General features: G+C 44.4%; 1 protein-coding gene across 3 annotated transcripts in view; it reads left to right on the top strand.

Annotated features, from left to right (window-relative positions):
• The first annotated feature begins 459 nt into the window (after positions 1–459).
• The window catches only part of Skap1 (src kinase associated phosphoprotein 1), a 301,849-nt gene continuing 282,711 nt past the window's right edge, over positions 460–19,597 (top strand). Inside the window, exon 1 of one of the 3 annotated variants that reach the window (XM_037201532.1) lies at positions 460–1,062. In XM_037201532.1, the coding sequence (XP_037057427.1) occupies positions 1,017–1,062 (46 nt within the window). In that variant the 5' untranslated portion in view covers positions 460–1,016. The remainder of the gene's footprint in view (positions 1,063–19,597) is intronic. The other 2 variants (XM_028869029.2, XM_037201534.1) reach the window with 2 other exon arrangements.

Below are 19,597 nucleotides of genomic sequence, written 5' to 3'. Positions count from 1 at the left end.
ACCAAGTCCCCCCCCCCTTCCAAAGTCTGGCACTTGGAGCCCGCGTCAAATGACACAAAGTGTCCCACAGGCACGTCCACCTTTTCTTCACATTTATGCTGTTTCTTATAACATCCACGCCACTCCGTTTTCTTCATGGCCCGTTGTGAAAAACAAACAAACAAACCCAGGCAATCAATGTTGGAGTAATTTTGCACTCACAGGCAGTTGTAAGAAATAACACAGAGGGTCGGTCCCATGAACCTTTGCGCAAGTTCACGGTGTAGTAACATCTTCAGTACCTACCTGCAACCCAGACTTGGGCACTGTCTGGACTTTGAGAGGGAGCGGGCACAGCCCTGCGGTCTTGTCGATCACTTTTTCTTCTGCTCTGAGAGAAAGAATTGTTTCCCATCTCTCTTCTCACAGACTCTCACCTGCGGGGGTGGGGTGGGGTGGGGTGGCACTTTGTCTCTCTGTGTGTATTGCCCTCTGATGCTGATTCTGCTAAATGTTGGGGATCTGCATTATCACCGGGGGTTCTGAGTAACCAGCACGGTTTCCCCTGGACAGCGATCTGGATCAGCAATCGAGGCACTAGATCTTGGGCGGGGACTAAGTTCTTTTTTGGACTCTGCCTCTGCACCCCAGTTCAGGAACCACTGTGGCCTTTAAACCTGCCGCCCCGAGGTCACACTGCCTAGTCCTTAGCAAGACCGCTGGTTCTTTGGAGTCTAGGAAATCTTTTGGTGCGGGGAGCAAAGGGCCACGCCTTTGACCTTGCGTGCTACCTCTGTCAGGGCGCGAGCCCTGGCGTGCACCTGCGCCCGGGGTCCCCGCGCCCGCAGCCCGCTGCGCGCGCCGCTTCCTGAGCGCGCGGCCCGCGGACCCGCCCTGCTGCTGGGCCCCGAGGCGACAGCCGAGGTACAGGTGCCCCGGGTGCAGATCGACTCCCTCTGCCCGCCGCCGCCCTCGTCGGAGCAGGCCTCGCGTCCCTTGTCCCGCCTTCTGCTGCGGCCGCCCTCCCGCCGCGCCAAATGCAGGCTGTCGCCCTCCCCGAGGAGATCCGTTGGCTCCTGGAAGGTAATTCCTGGCACAGTGCCAGACCTCCGTCCTGACCCCTCCGGGAAGTCCCTTCAGTGCTGGGCTGAAGGCGAGAAAGGAGACACCAGGGCACTAGCCCTTCAGCCCTATCACTCACCTAATACAAGCTCCAGGCTTCCGGAGTCCTCAGTCCCACCCTTGTCCCCAAAGCCAGTCTCCCATCCTCCCACCTCAGGGTGCCTACCACTCCCTTGAGTTACACACTTTCTGTTCCTTCTAGGCATCTGCATCACTGAGCATCACTCCCAGGTTTCTAAGGTCTTGTGAGCAAGGTTCATGGCATCCCCTGACTGCTTGCCTGGTTTTAAACCTGTTTCCCAAGGAATCCCTGAGGCCTGCAGCATACCGATTACCCTTCATCCTCCCCGGTCCTGACTCCTCACCTCATAGAAGACCCACACCTTTCTGGGTAGAGATCTACCAGGCACACAATGGGGCTCTGTGGAAATTTACGGGTCTTTGGGCCAAACCTGGTGGTTAGGAGACTTCTTACAGGTGTAGAAACCCAAGGCCTCCTTTACCAGCCTGCAGACTTGGAGGACTGTCGTCTGATCCAAGGGAAGCCTCAGAGTATGACATCCCTTCCCTTTCTACAAGTGTCCCATTGTGATGGCTTCACCTTCAAACTATGGTGTCTAAACAGTCCTTTAGAGTTAAGGTCACACACTCTCTGACACTCAACATGCACTCCTGGCACTCCAGAGAGACTTCCCTGATGGGCAATGTCTTGTGCTTGGCTCCTGCGGAGAAAATCAGTTTCACTTGCTTTCCTGTGACTGACCTTCTTGGGAGGACGGAGGCCTGGAATCTGCAGTTGCTTAAGGGTCTCAAGAGGGAACCGCTCAGAATTAAGCCTTTTGGCATCCAGGCGACATATTTGACACATAGTTAACAGATGGCCTGCTTTGGGCAGGTCATGATTTTGGCAAGCTGCGTTCTTTTCAGTTTCTCTCAATTTAATTGGTTTTATATCTCCATTACCTTGTTATCTTGGTATAAACGCTTCCTAATCAAGGATTTGGCGAGTGCTTTTGGTTTCTGTTTGTAGCACTGTTTCTATTCTGGATTGCTTCTCCATTAGAGCTATCAGTGGGCATTTCTTTCGAGGCGATGTTTCAAAAATCTATTTTTTTAAAAGAAAAAAGCTATTTATTAATTTTTTGAGTGTATATGTATGGGTGTGCATGTGCCACAGCACGTCTGTGGAGTTCCGATGGTAACTGTTGGGAGTTGGCTCGATCCTTCCACCCTCTGGGTGTTGGGGATCAAACTCAGGCCTTCAGGCTTGGCGGCAAGCACCTCTACCCACTGAGTCGTCCTAGGGAGTTGAACATCGCATGCTCGTCAAATGCTCTACTACTGAGCTACATTCTCTAAACCATCTAAAATCCGCTTAGCTTGTGAACCAAGTGAAATCTGAACTGTACTAATAAAAAGTGATTGGAGGATAGAAGAAATCACCTGGGCACCACCTAGATGAGGTTGGTTCAATATTAGATACATAAAGGCATGCTGTCATTGTCTTTGGTTTTTAGAGAAGGAACTGTGGCCACGAGTTTAATTCTACCCTTGGATTTAAAGACAGGGTGTTTCTTTTTATTGATGTCAGTCATTTTATGAGAAGAAACCCATTTTACAAGCTTGTTAAATGATGCTTCGGTTTCGTGCACAGCCTTGGTAGAAAACCCCCTCTTATTTTCAGAGGCTTTGCGACGCAATCCTGTCCTCTGACGTTTTTGACGCACAGTTCTTTATTGTTCAGAACTGACACTTGGGTAAACAGCTCATTTTTGTACCTGCCGCCTTCCTTTAGCTCAGATCATTTTCTTGTTAGCTGACCATTTTTAATTGAAGTCTTCAGATCTCCCTCTAAAGCAAACCTTTGTTTGCTGACAAGCAGAGCAGGGTATGAATGGAGATTAATTGCATGTCACATACTTCAGTATCAAACTTGCTGTCTTAACAATCCCTGATAGTGCTCGGGTCTTTGGAATCTATAGAGGAGTCCGAGGTTGCATTTTGAGGAGCTTCACCGGTTATTTCTTTAAAGCCATTTTACCTTTTATTTTATTTTTTTTAAGCTTGTAATTATCATCTTGAATCTGAAGTGGGGGAAAATGTAGAGCGGGATGCGACCGGTGATTCTAATGAAAAAAGGTGGAAGAGTATGTTTTTGAAAGGTTTGTGTGATAATAGCAACATATTGGTTATAGGTTTTTATTTTATTGTTATTTTTTTAATGGATCGCAGTCTCTAGTGTAGACCAGCAAATGATTTGCTGTGTTACAAACAATTTGTGGATATTAGAAATCCAAAAGGGTCATCAATTGCCTGTCTGTGTCTGGTTACACCTCTCCTCCCACCACACACCTTCTAAGGCTAACCGTTAACAATTAGAAACTATGTAGGTCCTGATCTCCGTAGAGTCGCTCAGTGGGAGGGAGTCACAGGATGTGAGAGCCGAGACTACTACCACCACCCAGCACGGGGGTGGAGTTTCCACAGTGAATTACTGCTTTCATAAACCAAGTCATAAGCATTTGCACAGTGATTTAATGCCGGCCATCACAGCCATAACTTAAACATTTATTTATTTATCACAACAGGAGCATAAAATGACAGGGGCATCCTTTGATATAATGTGTGTGCCTTAAAAAATAAAATATGCAAAGCACTGTGGAATGCTTATACCAAAAATTGTGCATAATGAGGGTCTAAAATTAATTTTAAGTATAAAAATTTAAACATTTGAAGATGTCTCATTTGACATGGAAATCCCACTTCTAGGAATCTGTTAGAGAAATTAAAAACATGAAATATGTATACAAAAGTTTACCCCAGATGCCGATAAGGTGGGGGAAGCAGGTGACGGTTGAATGAACCATGGGGCATCCATCTTAGTTTGCACCCATTACAAAAAGTGCAGGAGATCTGTCTGTGTGTCTGTCTGTCACCTATCTTAGTTGAAAAGTGTCCATTTCATGTTTTTAAGACTTAAAGAGTGAAATACACATCAGTATGTATAATGGCCCATTTTTACTTGAAAACAAAAAGCCAAAAAATATTGCGTACATCAGATATGTTTGTGTAAGCTTCAGAGAAATTGCAAAGGGGGGTATCCCAAGCTCTTAAGTTTCCTTTTAGGGATAGCGAGTGTGGCAAAGGTTGATGAATTTTATTACATATACCTTCATGTTGATTGAATTGTGACAAAGTTATTTATTACTTTTGTAATCAGGAAATAATAGTCAGGTTATTAAAAAAAGAAGAAGAAGAAGGAAAGATAAGAGAAGAAAAAAAAAAGAACAGATAAACAGAAGTCCTGAGAGGTGGGCTTAAAGGGCCATTAACTACAGGTGTGGTTGTTGTTTTTCCTGTTTAGTTATGGGAAGGTGAGTGGAAAGTGAAGAACAATCAAAAAACAACTTCTCTGTTGGTTTTCTGGCAAATGACAAAGGGCAGAGAAGTTTCTAGTAACCCAGGAAACAGCGTCTTCCAATCCAGCCCTGTCGAGCTGCAGGGACAGAAACTGGTCCCGTATCAGTGAATAAAGCAGGCACAGATAAGGAAACAGGGCATCTTCCGCGGTATTGAAAGAGGAGGAAATATTCAGGTCTGTTCTCAAGTAGTCAGGCTTCAGATGTAGAAGTTATCTCTCCGCTTTTGTTTTTCGATAACCGTGCTGAAAACAAAAAACAATGGAATGCTGGCAGTTTGCTAATCTTTGTTGCACAGATACAAACATAGTATCCTCTTCCTGGTCTTTCTAGCCACGCCCCCCTCCGTTGTGTGTGTCTGTTTCTGTCTCTGTCTCTCATTCTAAGCGAGAAGGAGGTGCAACAGATACTCCCTCGGTTTATAAGGCAACTTGCTGACCTCACCCTGATAACTGATAGACCAAACTGCCTACGAGGAGCCTCCATGATGTGTCTTGGAACATGGACTGACCGGAAACGTCACTGTATGCTGCAGTGAGCGCTCTCTGGTACCGAGGCTCGTAGCCCAATGGTTACTTACTTTTTAAACTTCAATAGTCGTTAGCCATTACCTTCCAGATAGTTCTCCAGATCTGGATTGGTAGACACCAATGAAAGTGGAAAATCCCTTTCAGTACAGCAAAGCTCTGACTACCAGGAACCTGAAGCGGTATGTTGCTCTGGATAGCGAAGGTTCCTTCAAACAGTCGAACTTGCGAACATTTTTGATGAATTCTTTTAAAACATGAATTAGGAACTTTCCCCATTTCTTCAAATGAATCTCTTTGAAATACTTTTAAACTCAGCCTTATGATAGCGGATGTCTGTTGTTCAAAGCTGTTTCTGCCATGGTTATTCCTGGGTTGCCTCGGGAGGGCCCATATCTGGTTTGTTCGTTTATATGGAGCTGGGGACTGACCCAAGCCTCAGCGGGCTAGTCCAGGATCTGTCTCTGAGCACACTCCAGCTGCTTTGTGTTCTTTGTTCATGCCTTTTATTACCAACTTAGTGATGCTGAGGCCTGTCACTATCCAGTTGGCTAGATCTGTATCTTCAGTGCTTCTGGAACATTAGAGAATCAAGTATTTTGGAGCTCTGTGAAAAAGTAGACATGAAGGGCATCTTTGGTCTGGAGATGGAGTTCACTGGTATAGTGCTTAGCTAATAATTCAAAGACCTTGGTTCAATTCCCAGTACTGTGTGTGTGTGTGTGTGTGTGTGTGAGAGAGAGAGAGGGGGGGGGGGGGGAGGGAGAGGGAGAGGGAGGGGGGAGGCAGACAGACAGACGTACATACCTATGGACATACGTTGTATGTGCTGGGGTGAGAGGTTTTTTCCTGTGGGTTCTAAGTGACTGAAGTTAGGTCATAAGCCTTGGGAGCAAGCACCTTTGCCCTCAAAGGCCTCTCAATGGCCGGAAGTGGCTCTTTTGGTAAACAAGCCCAGGCTCTCAGGTGTGGGCTTCGTAATGTGTGTTTGCCTTTTTTTTTTTTTTTTTTTTTTTTTTTTTTTTTTTTTTTTTAGGTTAACTTTTGGTACTGGTGGTCTCAAAAACAGGCAAGTTAGGACTCACCTGAATCCTGGGTGCTCAGATGTGAGTGTAGTTCTGTTTAATGTTATTTTCACTATTGAAGTTTCTGAAAACATAAAGTATACAAAACCCTGTGGCCAACTATTGTTAAATTTCCATATATTCCATGGATTTCTTTCTCTGGAGAGATAACATTGTTTCTATAAGAAAATATCTAAGTGAACATTAGGAAACAGTCTATTTTATTTTATTTTGTTGAGACAGTATCTCACTGTGTATCCCTGGCTGGCCTCGAACTCACTATGTAGAACAGTCTGGCTCACAGTGATCCACCTGCCTTTGTCTCTGCCTCCCTGTGCAAACACACCTGGCTCAATAATCTATTGATTGATTTAAAAATAATTGTAGGAACAAGCTGCTAGTTCAGCCTCATTTTCTCTTAAATTTTCAGGGATAACTAACTTTTTTTTTTCTGACTTAAGTGAACACACTTAGTTTATGCTGTAGTTTTGTTACTTGTAACACTGAGAAGCCCCTAAGGCCTTAGAGGTGGATGGCGCCCCTCCAGGGGGAGAGCCCACGAGAAGAGAGTGGGTAGGAAGGTTTGGATTGTGGAGAAGAGGAAAGAAAACCAGGGGAAGAAGGGCTGTCCAGGAGTCCATCCCAGGCCAGGCTGATGGTGCTGGACACAAGTTAGTGACTTAAGTGTGTCATGAGTGAGCACCCATATATCCTTCCCAACTTGTCATGCCTGGCACACCACACCACCCAAACCACAGCAATCCCCAGTAGGACATAGTGGAAACACTGGATTCCAGGCTACTGGTAGTCTGTACATTGAAGTAAATCTCATAACTATCCCTTGAAGTCACACGTTACTGGTCCTTAGAAGGAGTGGTCCAGCTTCTGCAAATCTCAGGATGGCCTTTGAGAGAAACCAAGCAGGAATTCCGAACTCCTTGTTACAGGTGTGTGGGAGTTATCAGCCCAGTAGGAGTTCTACAGTCACCTTTAAAGACCCCAGTAAAATCAAACCTCTTAGATTAATAAAGGTTTCCCCACTCTTTACTGGCAGTTTTCATGGAAACATTTTCTTGTCTGTTTATGGACCAATTAAATGAAAGTTCCATAGTTGGAAAAAATGACTTTCTCTGTGTAGCCCTGGCTGTCCTGGAACTCATTCTGTAGACCAGGCTGGCCTCGAACTCACAAAGGTCCACCTGCCTCTGCCTCCTGAGTACTGAGGTCAAAGGCATGCAACACCACCGCTTTTGACTTTCACTTTTTGTTAAGAACTCATTTTAAAAACTTAATATTAAATTTTTGATATGACAACTATCTTTCTCCTTTTTGGAGGCAGGGTCTCACTGCAAAGTCTTGGATGACTGGGAACTTACTATGTAGACCAGGCTGGCCAAGTTACAGAGATCCATCTGCCTCTGTCTCCTGATGATCATTTTTTAAAATTGTGTGAAGCTTCTTCATTTAATTTTATGTTTAAGTGTTTTCCTGCATATATGTTTGTGTACCACGGGCCTGCTTGGTGTCCGTGGAGGTCAGAAGGTGGTATTGAATCCCCTGAGAGTAGAGTTATATACAAATGACTGTGAAGGGTGTGCTGGGAAATGAACCCGAGTCCTTTGAAAGAGTAACACGTGCTCTTACCGGCTGAACCAGTTCTCCAGCCCCTTAACAGTCATTCCTAAACACATTTTGACCTTTTGTTAAGCAGTAAAACTTGACAGCAAGGCTAAGATCTCACCGACCATCACTGTTTTCACTTTCAGGAAATTGCCACCAGACAACAGAGCACACTGCGTCGGTGGGGAGTTAAACCTGATGATTGTTTCCGCGCGATGACCCTAAAGCCATGTGGTGTTCATGCTTTTAATTCTCCTTCTGTTCATTGTAGATGAAACAATGAAAAAGCCTACAGACTTACGACACAGAGACAATACAACCCTGGAACTAAGACATAGCAACAAGGACTTTAGGTTAAGCTTTATTTAACTGGTGGCCAACCTTGACATCTGGCATTAACGCTTTTCCTTTGGGAGTCTAATAATCTAGTCATGGAAATATTTGCATACCCACAGGACAATGGGTAGACCGGGATAGTCTCCACAGCACTGTGAAAATAGAAGAAAGAACACAGGCCTCCATCAACAGGAAAGCAAGATGTGAGCTATCGTACAGCATCTTAAATACACACACCGTGTGCACACCCACACTGATTGGTAGGTAGGGAGATGAGACTGATTGATTCATGTAGGAAGGTTGCTAACGCTGTTAAAATGTTAAAGACTGGGCTGGCAGGGTGGCTCAGCGGGTATAAGCGCTTGCTGCCCAAGCCCAGTGACCTGAGTTCCATCCCCAGAACTGATGGCAGAAGGAAAGACCTGACTCCTGAAAGTTGTACTCTGGGCCTCACGTGCATGCCGTGGCCTGTGCACCTCCCCCCACACAACAATAAACAAATAAAACCGAAAAGGCCAAATGCTCCTGTATGTCACATCAATAGCGTAGAATGGAGTATATCTCTGAGTTATTTTTACGGTGGTTGTGATAGGAGCGTTAGTGAAGGCATGAGGCATGAGGCATGATGGTGCCCTGATGCACTGTTTAGGTATGGCCACTTTGAGAAATTATTTGGAATTTAACGAATTCCTACTCAATACCCACTAATTCCACCACTCCTGGAAATTTACCTAAGAGAAATGAGTATTCATAGTGCAATCATCATGTCTTTGTCACTTGTATTGCTGTGAAGAGACACCATGACCATGACAACTCTTATAAAGGAAAGCGTTTAATTGGGGCTCCCTTACGGTTTCGGAGGTTTAGTCCACTGTCATCATGGTGGGAAGCATGGCAGCATGCAGGCAGAAGCTGGAGCAATAGCTGAGAGCTACACCCTGGGCCTGACATGAGCTTTTGAAACTCAAAAGCACCCCCACACACACTTCCTCCAACAGGGCCACACCTTCTAATCCTTTTAATCCTTTCAAATAGTGCCACTACCTGGTGACTAAGCATTTGAATAGATGACCCTATCAGGGCCATTCTCATTTCATTCACCACCCCCAAAGCTGAAAACAGCTCATTATTTAGCAGTGAAGAGCAGATGGTGATCAACTTATTCAAACAATGGAATACCACAGAGCAAAAAGTGACTAATCTATACACAAATGTAAATAAATCTCAAAACCAATCCGTTGATTATAGACACACAAGAGGGGTTGAAATGTTAGACTCTGTCATGACAGAAGTCAGAATGATGGTTAGCTTTGAGGCGGGGCACTGATAAGGAAGATTCTAGAAGGGTGGAAGCTTTTCTGTGTTGCGCTGTGTGGTAGTCACGTAGGTGTATGTATGTCAAAGTCAAGATTAGTGCACTTGAGAAGATGGTGTAGTTTGGTGTTGTACTAGGGCCTACACAAGTTCTGGCAATAAGTGGGAGGCCCTTGGTTTGACTCCAGCAGTGCCAAAAAAAATAGTGTATTTCATGTATATAAATTATAAATCAATAAACTACTGGTAAGAAAGGAAGAAAAATACAATGAGAGGATGGTGGGAGGAACGGAAGGAGGAGGGCAGAAAGATGAATTTGTAATGGTGAATAAAGAGGCACACACAGGAGTTATTGTTTGGTTGGAACCTCCAGCACGCCCCTGCATGATCTGGAAAGCCCCATTTCTGCCACTCTCTCTCTCTCCGAACAAAGGCAAGGCATCCAAAAGCCCGGTTCCACATTCTTGGTGGCCACTGCAGCTCCTTCCCCTGAAGTTGCCAGCCACCCAACTCCCCACCTACAGTGCTCAGCTTTTGACCATTGTTGGGCACAAACCCAGCTTGTGGCAGACACATCATCACCCCTCACCTATAACCTATAAAGTCTCCCTGCTTTAGTTTGTGGGTGTGTCTTCTCTGGCCTCGATCTCTGAGACTAGAGAACCAGCCTGGGAGCTGCTTTGCTCAAATAAACCTGTTGTTATTCTTTTTCCACTTGGTTTGATCTGGCTTATTGCATCGGCAGAGAAACCTATTATTGGGGGGAGGTGCAGAAAATCTAATAGTTATCAGAAAGGAAAAAAATATTTTACTAGAAGTATAATTCTAAGTAAGTTTATTAAAGTTCAGTTAGGAGACTGGGGAGATGGATCAGTTGCTCTGCAAGCCTGGTGACCAACTGAATTTGATCCTAGGAACTCACATTAAAAAAGGGGTGGTGGTGGTCAAATGGGGCTGGAGAGATGGCTCAGAGGTTAAGAGCACTGGCTGTTCTTCCAGAGGTCCTGAGTTCAATTCCTAGCAACTACATGGTGGCTCACAACCATCTATAATGAGATTTGGTGCCCTCTTCTGGCATGCAGGCACAACACTATATACATAATAAGTAAATAAATAATTCTTTGAAAAACAAAAACAAAACAAAAGCCAGATGCAGAGGCTCACATCTGCAACTCCAGCACTCCTACCACAAGACAGCAGGCAGAGATAGAAGAATCACCTGGAACCTCAGGAGCAGCTAGCACTTAACACACAGCACATCAGAAACAAGAGGAAACCTTCCTAAGCAGGGTAAAATGACCAGTTAGGGGCCTGGGGATGTAGCTCGGTGGTACAACAAATGTCTGGCAAATAAAATCACCAGGACCAAAGAAATACATTATCTAACCAATAGAGTTACATATATTTTTAAAGATAGTTTCTCTCTCTCTCTCTCTCTCTCTCTCTCTCTCTCTCTCTCTCTCTCTCTCTCTCTGTATCTCTAAGGGGTATGTGTAGGTGAATGCAGGTACTCACAGAGGCCAGAAGAGTGTGCTGGATCCTCTGGAACTGGAGTTATAGGCAGCTATGAGCCACCCGACCTGGGTACAGAGAAGTGAACGTGGATCCTTTGCAAGGGCAAGAACAGTTTGAACTCTTCACTACTGAGCCATCTCCCTAACTGGAGTCAGATATTTTCCACGCTTATTTAGGTATCTCTCATCATGTTCTCACGCTTGAGTTATAATATATAATATCTTAATTGATTCAAACTATTACACAGTTCAGCTAAGTATAAATACAAATATCTACTACTGAATATGTCTTAGCAAAACTCCTATTATGTGATTTAACACCTTATTTTTCCATAACATGCTAATATTAGAATGTCAACAGCGTTAGGAAAACATCCTAGATGAGAAGCTGTGTGTGTGTGTGTGTGTGTGTGCGTGTTGTATGCACCATGTATACATGCAGGTGTGTCTGCAGAGACTAGAGGAAGATGTTGAGTGCCCTGCTGTCTCTCTCCACTCTATTCCTGTGAGGCAGAGTCTCTCACTGGACTTGGAGCTGGGCTGGAGGACAGGAAGCCCCAGTGGTCCACATGTTCTCGCTCCCCGGTCCTAGTGCTGATGTTACAAATATGCATGCATGGCCACAACAGGCTTTTTTGTTTGTTTTTAATCAGCGCTAGGATTTGAACTCATAACCCTACGCCTGTGCAGCAAGCACTGTTATCCACTGAGCCATCTCCTCAGCTCCTCGAGATGAGAATTTACACATTTCATAAATTATCCTATCAGAGTCATTGATCTTCAGAAAAGACTTGCTATTTGAATGCGAAGACTGTTCTGTTCCCGAGCTCAGTCTGTCCCATGTCTCCTACGCAAGCTGAATGTAAGATTAAACAGTGGAACTGTTTATAGCCAGCAGCTGTAGTCACCTAGCCTATAATGCGGCATTGACAGACCAGAAAAGCAAGCAATGAACTTGGAAATACAAGGGAAATAAATATGAACAAATGTTGCAGAAATTATAAGATTTCTATAGGGTGTAATGGCTTATAGCATGAAAAAAATTAGATCTTTGTTGGCTACGTCAACATGTTAAGATCCTTAGGTGATGATAAGATTAAAACATATCTCTTCCTATATTTAAAATGATTAAAAACTGCTTGCGTACTATGCTTAATGAAATTAGTTAAAAATATCATCTTAATAGCTAGTTCTAGACTCTCTCTTAGGAAATGAACTGTCACTGTTGAGGTAATAACATCATCATTATTGCTATTATTATCATTACCATAATCACTAGTATTATTAGAGACAACATCTCACTCTGTGGATCAGGCTGTCCTTGAACTCAAAGAGATCCACCTGTCCCTGAGTGCTGAGTGCTGAAATTAATGGTGTGAGCCTCTACCCCCACAAATCCCCATCCCCTCTGGAAAAACACTTCTTTTGTTGTGTTCCGAAGGCTGAAACGACCAAATAGATAGTTAGGCTGCAACTACTAGCCAGGAACAAAATGTCTTTTGATTTTGTCCTGCATAGGAAAAAGGCAGAAAATGTGAAGAAGGCAAAAAAGTCTTGGAAGTAAATCAGACGGAGGGCTAGATGGTACATGCTCTGCTAACAGAGGTGCAAGGTGCTTAGCAATGAGGAAATCCTTTGAAGGACTGCTATGCAAATCCCCCTCACGTTCCCCGCACTGCCAGCATCTCCAGCCAGCTATGTCTTCTGCATTCACAGGCCTGTCCCATGAATAGTGTTTTGTGGAAACTGAGGAAGAAGACAGGTCTAAATCAGGATTTCTCAACCTCGAAACTATGGACAGTTTGAGCTGGAAAAGTCTTCGAGGTTGGGGCTGTCCTGTGTGTTCTAGAAAGTTCAGCAGCAGCAGCATCCCCACTTCTACTCACTGGGTGCCAGTAACAATCTTGCCAGTGGTGTCAATCAAAAGTCCCGAGATACTGCCAAAACCTCGGAAGGATCCTGGTTGGCAACAGCTGTTCTAAGCCTAGATAACCAGGACAGAGCGTGTGTAGAAGCATGGGACCTGTAAGGAGCAGGACTCTGAGAAGCATGCTCCTTGAAAACGACCTGGAATTGGGGGAGAGCTGTGGGTTTCCCCAGGAGGAAGTTCTCACCAAGAGTTCAGAGGTCTGGGTAGTTCTAACGTCTACACTGTTCTCAGAATGAAGTTCAAATAACCCGACCACACCCACACCCTGCCCCCAGCTTCCTTGCCATGTGAAAATTTGCAAGCATGCTTTTGCTTATCTTGTCAGTCCATCCTTGCTTTTCTGCAGGAGGGGAGACTTGTAGGGACTCTTTCAAGGTCCCCATCCATCCTTTAGATCAGTGGGTCTCAACTTCCCTAATGCTGTGACCCTTTAATACAATTCTTCACTGTGGGGTGACCCCTAACCATAAAATCATTTCTTTGCCACTTCATAATTGTGATTTTGCTACTGTTATGGACTGCAATGTAAATATCTGATATGCAGTTTGGGAATCTACAGAAAGGATGGTATGAAACCTGTAGTTGGAAGTTTTCCTGTATCCCAGCCTGCTGGCAGTCTGGACAAATCTCTCCCACTTGAGTCCCCCAGGTAAGCACACAGAAGCTTATATTAATTATAACTGCATGGCCATTAGCTCATGCTTATTACTGATTAGCTCTTTCACTTAAATTAACCCATAATTCTTATTTTTTTTAGCCCTGTGGCTTGGTACCTTTTCTCAGTTCTACCTTGTCATCTTGCTTCCTCTGTGTCTGGCCGGGGACTCCTGACTCTGCCTTCCTCTTCTCATCTATCTGTTTGGATTTTCTGTCTGCCTCTAAGCTGCCTTGCCATAGGTCAAACAGCTTTATTTATCAGCCAATCAGAGCAAGATATTTTCGCAGCATACAGAAAGACATTCCCCCATCAGGAACCCCCGAGGGGTCTCGACCCACCAGTTGAGAACCTCTGCTTTAGAGCCTCTGGATGATTTCTATGAGAAACTTTACAGGAAGGAGAGAAGTTTGCCCCATGTCTTTGCTGCTACCTAGCCTGCAGTTCACCGAATGTCCTACACCTCTACAGCTTCCCAAACACACAGTTTTTCCCTTCTGATATTTCACTTAAAATTTTACTTTGTAGAATCTTCGAGGTGGCATTTAAAAATTCTGTATTAATCTGTTCTTGTATGCTTAGGCATGTATGAGGGGGAGGGCTCTGTTATAGAGAGATTTGTTTCATGTATGTGCTTATATGTGTCTAAAACAGATTTTCTTTTCTGTTTGTTTTTCCTTTTTTTTGTTGTTGTTGGTTTCTTGAGACAGGCTTTCATTGTGTTCACTGTGTTGTGTAGCCCTGGCTGTCCTGGATCTCACTCTGTAGCCCAGGCTGGCCTCAAACTCAGAGATTCACCTGCCTCTGCCTCCCGAGGGCTGGGATGAAGGGCGTGTGCCCCCATGCCCGGTTAAAAATAGTAAAAAAAAAAATAACTTTTAAAAGTTATTTCCCCCCATCTCTTTTGTTTGTTACATTTTTAAAATGACAGGAGAGAGGGAGAGAAAATTCCAGATTATTTTTTTTCTTCGTTTTAATTACCAGGCATGTATATGATGCTTTATGCATTCTACATATTGTCTTAACTAATTTTCAGATATCTACTGTTTAATCTTCATATCATTCCATGAGACAGGTACTGTGAACATCTTCTTTTACGGATGAGGAGACTGAGATGTAAGATCAAGCAGGTAGGAGGAAAATGACTGTCAAGACTGGATTGTGGACGAAGTGGACCCAGGACACAGCACATCACATACAGGACTCACGAGAAAATGCTAAAATTAAAAAAGAAATACTCTGCAGGAGGACGTGCCTCCTCCTGAACCAGAACAGATGCTGAGAAATGTCCTCACTCAAATTTTCAATGATATCCCCTAAGTTATGTTCTCTATGAGGCGAAACATTACAGGGCAGAGAGTGATGAGAAAGAATACATGGAAATTGGATATAAAACCGTAACAAGCACACCAGGGGCCAATAGGGATCAGGACACACACACACACACACACACACACACACACACACACACACACCACACACACACACAGCATGACAGGGTAAACCAGAGGGTATGGCCAACCTACCAGGGGTCACACCCCTGAAGAAAATGGACTCTCCCTCCCCCAGCAGTCATCAACAACCAATAGCACCTCAGCCAGGGCTGGAGCCTGGGGGCACCTCCCCCACCCAGGACGGAGTTTTGACTGGCTTGAACTTGTGCAGACAACCACAGCTGCTGTGAGTTTGTGGTCCTCCTGCTGTATCACCTCGAGGAGACATTGTTTCACAGCGCTTCTCCCAACCTTGGGCAGAAAGACCTTGATATTTTCATCCTCCTGCCTCCACCTCCTGAGTGTTAGGATTACAGATGTGTGCTACCACACCCCATTTATCCAGTGCTTGGGACCAAACCCAGTCCTTCAGGCATGCTAGGCAAGCGCTCTACCAGCTGAGCTACATCCCCAACTCAAAGAAATCTACCTTGTGTTTCTTTTGAGATAGGGCTGCATATAGACCAGACTAGCCCCACTGTGTAGCTGAGGCTGGCCTTGGACTCCCTCGTCTTCCTGTCTCTACCCCCTGAGTTCTGGGATTAAAGGAATATATCACCATTGCCAGCTTGTTTTATTTTAACTTAAATCTAAATAGCCACATGTAGTTGGTGGCCACCATACTAGACAGCACAGTTTCAATATCTGAGTCCAAGAAAGAAGCCCACGATACAAAAAGGAACCAATCAACAAGGGAGGCCAGAAAAATATTATTATAGCTGTGATTTTGAAATGCTATAGAAATGCACACTTGTCAAATTCTTGAACTATAATGTATATAATAAAACATTGGTAATTTTCTCGGTTAGAAATCTTCACATTGACAGAAAGAGCCAAAAGACACCATCTCATTAATATTGTTAACTTGAGGGACAGGGTTGCATTCCTCTTTAAGTCATAAGGGTAAAGCAGACTCAATAAACTGCTAAAATGTGTAACTTCTAAGCCCCTCGAAGGCAGGGGGAACAACATTTAATATTGTCTTAGGCCGTTTGGGCTGCTCTAACAAAATGCTACTAGCCGTTTATAAGCAGCAAGTATTTATTTTTTTCATGGTTTTACAGACTAGGAAGTTAAGAACAAGACACTGGCAGATTTGATGTCTGGTGAGGGTCTGCTTGGTGTTTCAGAGGTGACACTTTCTGTGTTCTTTCATAGTAAAAAAGGACAAGTCATGACCCTGGGCCTCTTTTTATAAAGTCTCTGACCTCCATCAGGACAGTCAATCACCTCCCAAAGGCCCCACCTTTTAATACAACCATGTTGGTGACTGTGCTTCAGCATGTGGGTTTGGGGGAGACACAGGCATTCAGACTCTAGAGGTGGCCTAAGCAAATGCTCACAGACAAGTTAAAAACTGGACAGATGAATACAGTGTACAAAACTGCCCCCACAGTGTGCCCTGCTAATACAGTATGTGTGGGCAACTAGGGTGGAAAGATGTGGAGATGAGGTGATAAACAGAAGAGCCTGGGGAGGGGAAGGGCGTGACGGTAAAATCAGCCGAGGGTTGGGGAAGCAAAACAGGGATTAACTCAATGCAACTAGAGAAGCCGACCATTTCTGTGGTCGTTCCCACCTAGGACAGCCTTTATGTTTAAACAGTATATGCAGATAATTTGGGAACTTCTTAGAACAAAAGAAACCTGGACTACTAGACAGTGAGTCTATGGGATTAACTCAATTAATTAATTGAAATTAACATTTTAACCTATGTTAATCCTTTTATCCACAGACCAAAACAAACAAACAAAACAATATCTCAAATATTTTCTTGGGTGCAATGCCAGTTACAGGCAGAAAGGCATCCATTATTCTTCTCAGAAATGTGAGTTCTGCTTTAGTAGTTCAAATACTTCGTACAATATCCCCTCCAGGAACACTTTTATTGGTATTTGGTTGGTGGAATTGTTTTCAACAGCGCTGCCTCATTCATCTTGCCTCCAAATAAAAGGTTGATTGAAGCAAACTTCTGAGTTTTAGAAACATATATCAACAAAAAACATTTGCAACTGTTAGGAGCTCTGGCTTAAGTCTTTTCCCCCTAGAGTGTCAGGAACATTATTGAGAAAACAGAAAGAAGCCACATTTATCTTTCAGTCATTAGAAAAAAAAAATGTAAACCTCAAGATGTCACTCTTCTCCAAATACACAAAATGGTAACCTTGGAAAGGGACGAGGTCGGAGAATTTGGGGAAAACATCAGAAACTCTCACTAACCCCGAACCGGGAGGTCCTGCCCCGCCAAGCCACCAGCTTTAGCGCTGCAGTGGGTATTTGCAGGGACATGACCGTATCGTGTCTCCAGTGTTGTACATGCTTTCTAGTCCCTTGTCCCAGTCTCCCCCCCCCCACCCATTCTGACTTCCTTGCACAGACGTCTGGAACCTGAGGGCGTTTTCCTTTTAAGGCAGGTATGCATTTTAAAGGGAACGTGCGTCTTTGCCAAAAGCTGTGTTTTCCTTTTAAATAGGAGATTTAAAGTTATCGTGTATTACTATTAGTACAAAAATACTCTGTGTTTGTGAGCCTGCCTCCCAGATCATCATTGCCACCTCTGTGTTCCCTGCTGACCTTGTTTAGCTCCTTCTCTGTGACTCCCCTGTGATCCCGGACCTCCAGAGACATTTGTGACTGTCGCTCATGCAGCCGTCCCTTCCCTTTTTGGTGGCTCCTGTCTTGATTCTAATTGTGCATCAGAGTGTCTATCCTTTACTAGGTCCGTCCCGCTCGATTTCTCCCTGCTCATTGACTACGTGGTGAAGAATAGGCGCATTTGGGTGTGGTTTGGTTTACGGCAGGTGACTGGCATCTTTTCCACCTGAGGTCTTGACTGTCACGTGGTACTGCTCACTCCCTAGCTGAAGGCAACCGCGGTCAGACCCCATGAGCATCTCATCCTCCGTTTTGACACTGAATATTTCGATTACAGGGACCCCAAGGCCTCCCGATCTGACAGAACATGATGTCTGTAGAGAAAGAGAGCTTGCTTTGTTTTTTGCTGTTTGTTGTTGCTTTGAGAGCCAAACATCAGATCCAGGCCCTTGCTCATGTACCAGGCAAGCATTCTACCCCTGAGCTCTATTCCCCACAAAGAGCTCTTGTTAGCAAATCCGTTGTCTACTTAATGGGAAAAACTACTAACAGAATGGAGACTAGAGAGAGGTGGGGCATTGCAGGATGGCTTAACCCGCATGTAGCCCCTCCTCCTGACTTCGTGTTTTCGTGGCTATATAGTTCATCTGGAAACTTGGGGCGGGGGTGTGTGTGTCTGTAGAGCGGAGTCTAAATAAACAATGAGGTCGATGGAAGAGGCCACCTCTGTGTCTTTTGACTCCTCTGAGAAGATGTTAACTGCAGGTAAAGAAATGAACACTTCGCTCATTCCTATCGAGAGGAAAGGCTTTCACATAATTAATCCGAAGGAAACTAAATCAGGACAGGAAAACTAAAACAGGACAGGTTTTAAGAAAAGAAGCAACTCATCCTTAGCAGGCTCACGAGGGCCATAATTATAACCCGCTGGTACATTTCAACATATGGAGTATGAAGATATTTTACTTATAAGAATTTAGTAAGGATAGTTGTCAACTATATATCAATAAAACTGGGTGAGGGAAGAATTTAGTAGGAAAATTCAATGACAGTGTGTGTGTGTGTGTGTGTGTGTGTGTGTGTGTGTGTGTGTGTGTGTACGTGTATGTTCTACCAGACGAAAGTGAACAGTTTAACTTACCACATCACACATCACATGAGATTTCTTTATCATCATCATCATCATCATCACCACCACCACCATTATTGCACTACTTGGGACTGAGCCCAGGCCTGGGAATGGTAGGTAAGTGCCCTACCACTGAGTAATATCCCCAGTGCCTTTTGTGGTTTCATTTGGAGACAGGCCATCACTGAATTGCAAAGGCTGGTCTTCACTTTCTTTTTTTTCTTTTTTTTTCTTTTTTTTTTTTTTTTTTTGGTTTTTCGAGACAGGGTTTCTCTGTGTAGCTTTGCGCCTTTCCTGGAACTCACTTGGTAGCCCAGGCTGGCCTCGAACTCACAAAGATCCGCCTGGCTCTGCCTCCCGAGTGCTGGGATTAAAGGCGTGCGCCGCCGCCGCCGCCGCCGCCGCCGCCGCCGCCGCCGCCACCACCCGGCCCCACTTTCTTTCCATCCTCCTGCCCCAGCTTCCTGAGTAGCTGGGATCACAAGCCTATGCTACCAGATCCAAACACAGGATCATCTTTGCTGCCCACCTCCTGCACCTGCCCATTGGAATCTTCCCTGTTAAGGACAATGTGGAAGCCAGCAAGGGTAGGGAATGGACTGTAAAGAGTCTCCAAACCATGAGCACCTCAGGGTTCATGCTGATTTTTATTTTATTTTTATTTTTTTTTATAATTCTGAAACACATAACTGAGAAATATACACACATCTAGAAATATTAATGAGGATGGTAAGGAATAGCTGCCATTCCACCACCTGGTAGTGACCTCTGCTGATGTCCTAATGCTGATCACAGCACCCAACCGGTGGGTGGCAATAACTCGAAAATGAATGCACCGAACCTAATATTTTAACTTAATCTTCTAATAACTTTATTTGTGTGTGTGTGTGTGTGTGTGTG

The sequence above is a fragment of the Peromyscus leucopus genome, chromosome 8b (assembly GCF_004664715.2).
Source record: "Peromyscus leucopus breed LL Stock chromosome 8b, UCI_PerLeu_2.1, whole genome shotgun sequence".
Classification (NCBI taxonomy): Eukaryota; Metazoa; Chordata; class Mammalia; order Rodentia; family Cricetidae; genus Peromyscus; species Peromyscus leucopus.
The sequence above is the reverse complement of the archived record's forward strand: the minus strand, read 5'-3'. Positions and strand labels throughout refer to the sequence as shown.